Source organism: Primulina tabacum, chromosome 7 (genome assembly GCF_025594145.1).
Source record: "Primulina tabacum isolate GXHZ01 chromosome 7, ASM2559414v2, whole genome shotgun sequence".
Taxonomy (NCBI): domain Eukaryota; kingdom Viridiplantae; phylum Streptophyta; class Magnoliopsida; order Lamiales; family Gesneriaceae; genus Primulina; species Primulina tabacum.
This window is the reverse complement of record NC_134556.1, coordinates 6,112,926-6,123,792: the sequence shown is the minus strand read 5'-3', so window position 1 is coordinate 6,123,792 and position 10,867 is coordinate 6,112,926. Positions and strand designations below refer to the sequence as shown.

At 44.0% G+C, this 10,867-nt stretch overlaps 2 protein-coding genes across 2 annotated transcripts; both read left to right on the top strand.

The window, feature by feature from the left end:
- Positions 1-2,060: 2,060 nt before the first annotated feature.
- On the top strand, positions 2,061-5,987 carry LOC142550517 (uncharacterized). Its single transcript, XM_075659590.1, has 2 exons — positions 2,061-2,240; positions 2,286-5,987. Exons 1-2 carry the CDS (start codon positions 2,061-2,063, stop codon positions 5,985-5,987), a joined length of 3,882 nt encoding a protein of 1,293 aa, XP_075515705.1.
- Positions 5,988-6,001: 14 nt separating this feature from the next.
- On the top strand, positions 6,002-6,430 carry LOC142550516 (uncharacterized). The gene has a single exon (XM_075659589.1). The coding sequence runs from the start codon at positions 6,002-6,004 to the stop codon at positions 6,428-6,430; it is 429 nt and encodes a 142-aa protein (XP_075515704.1).
- Positions 6,431-10,867: the final 4,437 nt, after the last annotated feature.

The window sequence follows — 10,867 nt, the reverse complement described above, 5'->3', positions numbered from 1 at the left end:
CTTTGTTCATGAAGAAGCGTATATCTTGCAGGTGGTCTAATTTCCCTATCAGACCTTCTAGGAGCTTGTACTTCAACTACTGGTTCTTGGGAAATGGGTTCAACTTCTATAGTTGAGGGAGAATCTTGAATTTTTTCAAGTTCTATCATCTTGCTTTTTCTATCTAATAGAAATTTCTTTTCCAAAAAGGTGGCATTTCTTGAAACAAACATTTTTGCTTCATTGGGATGATAGAAATAATATCCAACAGAATTCTTTGGATATCATACAAAATAGCACAAAATGGATCTACTATCCAATTTGTCTCCCACTGTCTGCTTCAGGTAAGCAGGACATCCCCATATTCTCATGTAAGAATATTTGGGAGTTTTTTCCCATCCATATCTCATATGATGTTTTATCAACTGCTTTAGTATGGACATTATTCAACAACATTGCCGCAGTTTCAAGCGCAAAGCCCCAAAACGATATAGGCAATTCAGTGAATCTCATCATGGATCAAACCATGTCCATCAAGGTTCGATTTCGACGTTCAGAAACACCATTCAATTGTGGTGTTGCTGGTGGAGTCCACTGTGAGAGAATCTCATTCTCTTTTAGATAACCCAAAAATTCAGCACTCAAGTATTCTTCATCTCGATCAGATCGAAGTGTTTTAATACTCCTTTCTAGCTGTTTTTCTACTTCAGATTTGAATTCTTTGAACCTTTCAAATGATTCAGATTTGTGTTTCATCAAATAAACGTACCCATACCTCGAATGGTCATTAGTAAAGGTAATGGGGTAGGGATGCCCATATTTTGTGCTAACACTTAGCGGGCCACAAACGTCTGTGTGGATCAAATCCAGTAGACCATGCGCACGTTCCACATTTCCATCGAATGGTGTCTTGGTCATTTTTTTTTAGACAGAACTCACAAGTAAGTAAAGAATTTATGTCTGACAAGTCAAACATGTCTTCTCCCACTAGCTTGTGCATCCTTCTTTCGGAAATGAGACATAGTCTAGCGTGCCATATTTGTGTGGGATTTTGGATCTTCTAACTTTCTTTTGTTTGTTGTTGAAATAATGTTAACTTGGACTTTCACTTATCATTTCCAGAACATTTCTGACACATATAATTTCTTATGCCCGGACTTCATGCAGTGAAATAAATATGTTCTAACTTAGCGGGTGATGCCCCGAGATATCCCGGGTCATAGATAAACCCTGGTACTTTCCGGGTCATGGATAATATCCATGGTTAGTGCCCGGGTCAGGAGAATAAAAGGTTCTGACCATACCAATAAAGTACTCGGATGGATCGGCACCCGAGTCATGAAATTACCTGGGATAACGAGAGGATGGCTGGAAGAACCCACGGAAGGGCCGGTCAATCAGAGGCTAGGCCACAAGAGCACCCGAAACATAACCTCCCTGAGAAGTTATACACTTATGTTCTTATAAGGAATCCCGAGGAATACCTCACCCTGACCACTTCGATATGAGTGAAGTATTTAATGCCGCCGATAAACAGTGTTTATAGCCGATTTATCTCTGACATTATTACAAGTGGCCAATAAATCAAGTGGCCTAGATGTGACAAGTGTGCGATTTGACATGTCAGAACAATAGGGTACAATCAGCCATCCTATTATAATTAATGCTCTCACACGAAAAACGAGGTCATCATTGTATCCTCTACTATAAATATCAGGTTCTTTTACTTGCATTTACTATCTTTCAGATATTAATTCACATTTAATACTCTCATTTACTACACACCAATCATCACAGCCATCACTTGGCTACATTGGTTTTATTGCTTGAGTACCCTGCTGACTTAAGCATCGGAGTGGCCACGCCGGACTCCCCTCCGGCGCCCATTCACGTGGTTATTTTCTTGTTCATAGATCCTTCAAGGAGCTCGAGAAGTTACAATCCAAGTCCAGCGTCTAACTCCTATTTCCTTCAATATCTTGATAGTTTACCCGGCAGAGTTCCTGACCCGACTCGTCCGTTTCGCCCGGGTTACATCATTGGCGCCGTCTGTGGGAAATTCTGAGTTCTAAGACGTTGATATGGCTCCTACCAGAAGAACAAAAAATCAAGACACTTCCCGAGTTCAGGGAGAAAACAACACTCGTATCTCTGGTGCTGGGGGTCCTCCCCCTAATGGTCCTCAGCCTACCATTCATTTAACCCCCGAGGAGTTACAGAAGATTATAACTGATGCTGTTAAGATGACCACGGCAAAGAAGGCCAATTCTCACCATGCCAGTCATCCCGAGTAACAACGTGAACAGCCGCGAAGGGAAGAGAGAAGGGAAGAGGAGGGGGAATCAAGTGCGGGTTCTAAGTCTCCCACTGTTGCGGAAGAATTGGAAGAATTGAGGAAAAAAGTTCAATTGTTAGAGGGGCATGTTGGTTCTAAAGGCAGCGCTCCAGTTGCAAAAAGTTGCCCATTTTCTGACATCATTGTTCGGGAACCATTACCCGGGCATTTAAAGTCGGCAAAAATCAAGGACTACGATGGGAGTTCTGACCCCGAAGAGCACCTCGCTCGTTTAAAAAACATGGCTATGTTGCATTGTTATGGGGACCAAATTAAATGCAAAGTGTTTCTAACCACTCTGATTGACTCGGCTCAAAGGTGGTTCGAGGGTTTAGCTCCTCAGAGTATTCTTTCTTTCGAAGATTTTCAGAAGATGTTCTTACATCAGTTCAGCAGTAGAAAGAAATATAAAAGAACCGCCTTTAGACTATTCGAGTTAAAGCAGCGCCCGGAGGAAACTCTAAGAGCTTATATCAAAAGATTCAGCCGATTAGCTTTAGACGTGCCTGCTTGCGCGCCAGAGACGAAAACTATTGCTTTCACGCAAGGATTGCTAGAAGGGGATTTCTTCCGCTCCCTCACCAAAAAACTGCCCGGAGATTTCGAAGATCTTTTGTCCCGGGCAGAAAAGTACATCAATATGGAAGAAGCCCAACACCAGAAGAGAGAAGCATTGAAGAGAGCAAGGGGAGACCGGGCTGTCAGGCCTGAGGAAAGAAGTAACAAGAGGAATGGTTGCGGGCATCTTTCTCATGTTCCCCTGAGAAATGCCCGGGGTATGGAGGTTCTAGAATGCAGCTCAGATGTGGCCCCACTCCTTAATCTCACAGTCCGGCCGATCCGATCAAAGAAGGTCGGATATTGCACCCTACATAAAGAGTGCTCCCACAACACGAATGAATGCCGATCCCTAAGGAAGGGATTTAAGAAGCATACTGAGCCGAAATCTCGCCCTACTCGGGAGGAGCCCAGGTCGCCGCCCTGGGTATCGCGACGACCTGAATGGCGGCAACCTGGACCGAATGTTCCTAGGAGATTGGCTGACATCCCCAGTGAAAGCAAGAGAATAGAAGGGAATTCTCGGGAAGAAAAGAGCAGACAAGTGGAACGGAAAGACCTTCCCCCTATCCGGGGAGTGATCAAAATGATTTCGGGAGGATCTACTGATGGTGATTCCAACCGAGCCAGGAAAGCAAGGGGTAGAAGAGTGTGCTTAGAAGTTGATGGGAGGGATCGAAGTGAGCCGGTTATTAGTTTTGGCCCGGAAGACCTCAGAGGAATCAGCCTACCTCATAATGATGCTCTGGTCATCCAGGCCCGGGTCGCTAATTATGACGTGTTGAGAGTTTTTGTGGATAATGAGAGTTCTGTTAATGTTATTTTCAAGGAAGCCCTGGTCCAGATGGATTTACATGAATATCCGCTGGAAGTAGTTGCGACTGCTCTGTTCGGCTTTGCCGGTCATGCTGTATACCCTGAAGGGGAAATCACTCTACCCCTAACACTTGGAAGTGGAGATTTGAGGAAGACAGTTATGACAGTTTTCACCATAGTAGATGCCCCATCTTCGTATAACGTAATCCTTGGAAGGCCAGCTATGAACGAGATGAGAGCTGTAGCCTCCACTTATCACCAGAAGATCAAGTTCCCGATACGAGGGCAGGTGGGAGAGGTTAAGGGAGACCAACCCTCCTCCCGAAAATGCTATGGTGAAACAATCCGAGTAGATCAGAAAAGGGCGAGAAGGGAGGACAGGGGAAAGAAAGTGGCTCAGGGAGCAAAGGAGGTAGAAGGGAATGAAGTAAATTTTGTTGCAGAGGACGAGCAAGAGGTGGTCGAAATAAAACCAGGAAAAAGTATTCGAGTGGCCCGAGACCTGGAAGACTCCACCCGGGTAAAACTCCTAGCCTGTTTAAGAGCTAATATCTCTATTTTTGCATGGTCCCAACAGGAACTTGTGGGAATATCACCCAAAGTAGCAGAACACAAATTAAACATCATCCCTGGATCCCGACCTATAAAACAGAAGAAAAGGCACTTTGGGCCTGAAAAAGACAAAATCATAGAAGAGCAGGTGAAGGAAATGTTGGGAGCCGGCCACATCAGGGAAGTCCAATTTCCCACATGGATCTCTAATGTGGTCCTTGTTCCTAAAGCCACAGGGAAGTGGAGGATGGGTGTAGATTTCCGGGATCTGAACAAAGCTTGCCCGAAAGATTGTTACCCACTTCCTCGAATCGATCAGTTGGTGGATTCAACTTCCGGCTTTGAGTTACTAAGTTTCATGGATGCATATAAGGGTTATCACCAAATCCCCATGGCCCGGGAAGATCAAGATAAGGCCAGCTTCATCACTTTTGGGGGCACCTTTTTCTATGTGGTCATGCCATTGGGATTAAAGAATGCCGGGGCCACATACCAACGCCTAATGAGTCAAGTCTTCCAAAAGCAGATAGGCAGGAATATCGAGATATATGTGGATGATATCTTGATTAAGACTCGAGAAATGTCTTGTTTTATTGATGATTTGACAGAGACTTTTGCCACGTTGGGAAAGTATGAGATTAAGCTCAACCCGGCCAAATGTGTGTTCGGGGTCAAGAGTGGAAAGTTTCTGGGTTTCATGGTTACAGACAGAGGAATTGAAGTCAACCCAGAAAAGATAAAAGCTGTGATTGACATGCCCTCCCCTCAATCTACTCGGGATGTACAGAAATTGACCGGGAGGATTGCTGCTTTGTCCCGATTCATCTCTCGATCTGCTCACTGGAGCTATCCTTTTTTTCAATTCCTCAGAAAGGCCTTTGGTTGGAATGAAGGGTGCGAACAGGCTTTCAAAGACTTGAAAAAACACTTATCCGAGTTACCTGTTATGGTAAAGCCGGAGCCGGGGGAAAAGCTGTGGATTTATTTGTCTGCCACTGAACATGCTGTCAGTTCTGTTCTCATCAAGAAAGAAGGGACAGATCAGAGGCCCGTGTATTATGTTAGTCACGCCCTCCGAGGAGCAGAGTTGAAGTATAGTGAAGTGGAAAAAATAGCTCTAGCCCTAGTAATGACTGCCCGAAAATTGAGGCCATACTTTTTGTCTCATCCGATAGTGGTCCTCACCAATTCTCCACTCGGAAGAATAATGACACATTCGGAAGTCTCAGGAAGAATGGTCAAATGGACAATAGAGCTGGGGGAATACGACATTGAGTATCAACCCCGGGCCCCTATCAAAGCTCAGGCTCTGACAGACTTCTTGATAGAAATGATCCAACCGACAGAGGAGGAAGTATGGAGAGTCTTCGTTGATGGCGCTTCAAATCTATCCGGATGCGGAGTTGGAGTGGTCATAGTCGCCCCATTCGGAGAAAAAATAAAATTGGCCCTGAGAATCGATTCCCGGATTACAAATAACGAAGCAAAATATGAAGCTGTTTTGTCAGGATTACAAGCCGCCCAAGAAGTTGGAGCCTCCCGAGTAATTATTTACTCTGATTCTCAGTTAGTGGCACAACAAATTAAGGGTGCTTACGAGGCCAAAGATGAAAAAATGCTCAAATACTTGAAACTCATAACTGCCCGAGCTGCCACTTTTACCGACTGGAGCATTGAACAAATCCCCCGGGGAGAGAATGGGGAAGCTGATAGTCTGGCCAAGTTAGCCGCTTCTATGTCCGAATAAGTACCCGGGAAATCATGTGTTTTACCCGATTGGTACTATCTGTTGATGAGGCATCACCTACCCAAATAACTTCATGGATGACTCCCCTGATTGAATACATAGTCCATGCCAAGCTTCCGATTGACCGAGTTCAGGCTTTAAGGATAAAGAAGCAAGCACCCAGGTTCACTCTATTGAACAACACTCTTTACAGGCGATCATACCTGGGTCCTCTATTGAAATGTGTCTCAGAAAGTGAAGTAGAGTACATCCTCCGGGAAATTCATGAAGGATGCTGTGGAGAGCACTTGGGAGGGATGGCCCTGTCTCGGAAAGCCCTATTAGCAGGATTTTGGTGGCCCCGGATGGATCATGATGCCGCCAGACTAGTCCAAAAATGCCACGGTTGCCAACACCATTCCAATTTTCACCATCGCCCAACTGCAGGTATAAATCAATGTTGAACCGGGAAGATACGACTCGAGTTTGATTTGATTTGAGTTTCCCAAAAACAAATACTTTATGTTATTCCATTGATGTTTGCAATTCATGAGATTGATATGCTTAGTCTATTGATTTATAGCAAAGCATGTATTGAGTCATGGCCGGATGTGCCTAGTCATTGGCGGAGGTGCCAAGTCTTTGGCGGATCTGCCAAGACACTGGATGGTTGGTTTATATCGATGTTGCGTAGGAGCAGATCGGCTTCTATTGCGGAAAATCGGTATATTGTGCCAATGTCCAGGAACCGGGATCCCTAGATTAGAGATGAGTCGAGTCTGAGATGATGAGTCAGAGTGTGATTTACAGTTTTATATCGATTCATGTCTTTCAGATTTGATACATGTTATTGATATCTGTTTCATGCTTTTATATCTGTTTATATGATTGCATGTATACGTTGTTTATACTGGGATTATATTCTCATCGAAGTTATCCGGCTATTGTTGTGTTTGTATGTTTGCATAACAACAGGTGAAACATGATAAAGGTCACGAAGAGGATGAGAGATTCAAAATTAGCATGGAGATCCAGACTTAGAGTATATATGTTTTCTGTACTTGATGTAGTGGCTGAACATTTGTTTGAAATAAATGTACTTTGTACAGGACTTGTACTTCATTGTTGATATTTATATCAGACTGATTTCATTATGTTCCGCACTTATGAATTTTAAAAAAAAATTTTAGACCCTGATTAATTAAATGATCCTAATAATGATTAAAAAGACGAATTAGGTTCGGGTCCCCACAGCAGGAGGTCAAGTCCTGAGCGATTTAGAACGTCATGTCTAAGTATGGAAATTAGTGCTTGAAATCATGTTAGTATGTTGCAGCAGCAGCCCCAAACGAGATCCAACGAATCTCTCAACGCCATGTAAGTATGTTTGACGTACAAAGAAAATGTTTCAAGTTTTTGAGGTATGCTAAATGTCTTGTGACCAATTTATGTATGAGATTGGAAAGCGGTAAAGTATGACCAGGGACCAATCCACCCCGTTAAATCATGAACGGGTTTAGATCAGGATTGGAAAGCGTTAAAGAATGAACGGGGACCAATCCACCCATTAAAGCATGAACGGGGATCTCATGTATGTGGCAGTGGATTCATCCCTGTCAGACCAGTACTGTGGTTTAGCCTGATCAGGCGATTTATGTTATGGGTCACTTGCTTTGAAACATGCCTCTACGCAAAATGATGAAGTTTATGTATGTTCATGTATGTACAAGTATGCAAGCACGTTTAAGAAAAGTTTCATGTTATGGCACGTCTAGGTATGTATGTATGTACGTATGATCAAGTTTATTTATGCAAGTTCGAGTTCCACTATGTACGTTTTATTTTAAAAGTTGCATGTGATTTTATTACGTATTACTCGTTACTTCCAGTTTATACGTGTTGAGTCTTTAGACTCACTAGACTTGATCGATGCAGGTGAGGATGACTTGGAGGAGACTAGGGGTGGGAACCAAGGAGCTGGCTTGGACTGAGCGGGAGGCTAAACCCGAGGACTGCCATGTTTTAAGATTTTTGAAAGGATCAAAATGTTCTGATTCATGTTACTGGTTATCAGATTTTAATCAGATGCTTTTAATGAACTTTATTTTTAGATCTTTTGTTGCAACCACTTTTGGAGACGTACAATTTATTTAAATCAAAATTGAGAGTTATTTTATAATCAAGAAAATTTTTATTTTTCCGCAAATTTTAAGTAGTAAAAAGTATGGTACGTTACAGTTGGTATCAGAGTGGTGTTCTTGTAAAAGATTATGCCTACTGCTAGTCAGAAGAAGCTCACGAAGTCACACCTCAAGTCTGTAAGTTTTAAAGTTTTAAATTTATGTTATGTAGTAAGCATGAAGTTCGAATTTCAGCATGTGCATATTTTTAAGTTCAAATACGTGCATCTTATGTTATTGATATCATGTTCATGCATGTGGGGCTTACGTGTTGGGTAAATTCTGGAACAGTATGCCTCCTAGACGTCTGGTTAACCAGGAAGCAAGGGATGAGGAGAGAGAGGCCCGAGTTGAGGGGGGAAACGCTCCTCCTCCTTCACCCCCAGATATGCAGGCACAGATGATTGCAGGAATGACTCAGTTCTTCGTAGAGTTTGTGGGGAACCAGGCAACGGTGGATGCAGTGGCTAGGCCAAGACCAGAGGCGGTATATGAGAGGTTCAAGAGGATGAACCCAAAGGAGTTTTTGGGGACTACTGACCCGATGATAGCCGAGGGATGGATTAAGTCCATCAAGGTAATCTTTGACTTTATGGAACTGGCTGATGCAGATAGAGTCAGGTGTGCCACATTCCTTCTGGCAGGAGACGCCAGACTGTGGTGGGATAGTGCATTAATGTCAGTTAACTTGCAAACCCTGACGTGGAGTGGATTTAAGGAGGTATTCTACTCCAAATACTTCACTGAAGAAGTACGATCCAGACTGACCGGAGAGTTTGTGACATTGCGTCAGGGAGACAGCAGCGTTGCGGAATTTGTGAGGAAGTTTGAGCGGGGGTGTCACTTTGTGCCCCTGATAGCTAATGATGCCCTGGGGAAGCTGAGGCATTTCATGGATGGGTTGCAGCCGGTCTTGCGCCGTGACGTCCAAGTTGCTGGTCCTACTACCTACACGGTTGCTGTGTCAACAGCTTTGGCGGCAGAGCAGGATCAGAGATATATTGAAGCTGACAGGCAGGGGAAGAGGCCCTATAAGGCTCCACAGCAGCACCAGCAGCAGCGACCTCAGTTTAAGAGGCCGTTTCACGGGCAACCAGGGAAGAGGCCATATCAGGGACCGCCAAATGGCAAGGGTCCTATGCCACAGCAGAAGGCGCCACAGAGGCCGGGTAAGCACCCGGTGTGCTCGAAGTGCAACCGCCAGCACCCGAGACAGTGCTTGTACGGATCAGGCAAGTGTTTCAAATGCGGGGCAAGTGACCACATGTTGAAGGAATGCCCACAGTGGAGGCAGCCGACCCAGGGCAGAGTGTTCGCCATGCATGCGCAGGAGGCGATCCCAGACACGACATTACTGACCGGTAAACTTTTCTACCTAAGCTCAGTATTATTTTGCCTTGCATGTTGAAATTTTATTTGGGATTATTAGTGTGCTAGTAATAATTTTGAGTCACTTGGGATATTAATTTCTATGATGCTTGAGGTTAATGCAGAATTTTGGGATATAATTTTTGTGTTGTGCTAACGTATCTCAGGAAATATTTTCATAAAGAGAGTATCCACAAAGGCCCTGATAGACTCAGGAGCCACTCACTCCTTTATCTTTGAATCGTTCGCTAATCATCTAGACGTCTAGTCTATTGGACTCGACGTGAATTATTCAGTAACAGTCCCATCAGGGGAAGAATTGTCATCTACTAGTGTGGTTAGAGACATTGATCTTGAACTGCAGGGCCACCTAGTATATGCCGACCTTATAGTGTTGCCGATGCCAAAATTTGATATCATTTTGGGAATGGACTGGCTGACAAAGAACAGAGTTCTGATTGACTTTCAAAAGAGATCAGTATTGGTTAGACCGTTGTGCATGGATCAGCTTCTATTTGAACCAGCAAGATGGAGAAGTTTTTCTCGCATGATCTCTTGCATGCAGGCACGGAGACTTATTTCCAAGGGATGTCAGGCTTTCTTGGCCAGTATTGTTTCCACACCTGACATACCCACTCCTTCATTATCAGATGTGCCAGTAGTCAGAGACTTCCCAGACGTCTTTCCTGATGACGTCACAGGTCTTCAACCAGAGAGAGAGGTGGAGTTTGCAATCGATCTTATGCCAGGCACTGTGCCAATCTCCAAGGCACCGTACCGATTAGCTCCAACTGAGATGCTAGAGCTCAAGCAGCAGATACAGGAGCTTCAAGACAAGGAATTCATTCGCCATAGTTTCTCACCGTGGGGCGCACCAGTGCTCTTTGTGGAAAAGAAAATAGGAGCATGAGACTGTGCATTGATTACCGAGAGATGAACAAAGTGACGATCAAGAATAAATACCCACTTCCTAGAATCGAAGACTTGTTTGATCAGTTGCAGGGAGCTACAATGTTCTCTAAGATAGATCTTCGATCAGGGTATCACCAGCTGAAGGTAAAAGATGCAGATGTGCACAAGACAGCCTTCAGGACCAGGTATGGGCATTACGGGTTCTTAATGATGCCGTTTGGACTGATGAATGCTCCAGCAATTTTCATGGACCTCATGAACCGAGTATTTCAGCCTTACCTCCATCAGTTCGTCATAGTGTTCATTGATGACATCCTTATATACTCCAAGAGCCATGAAGAGCACAGTCAACACTTGAGTACAGTTTTACAGACCTTGCAGAGTCGCAAGTTATTTGCAAAGTTCAGTATGTGTGAATTTTGGTCGGAGAAGGTAGCATTT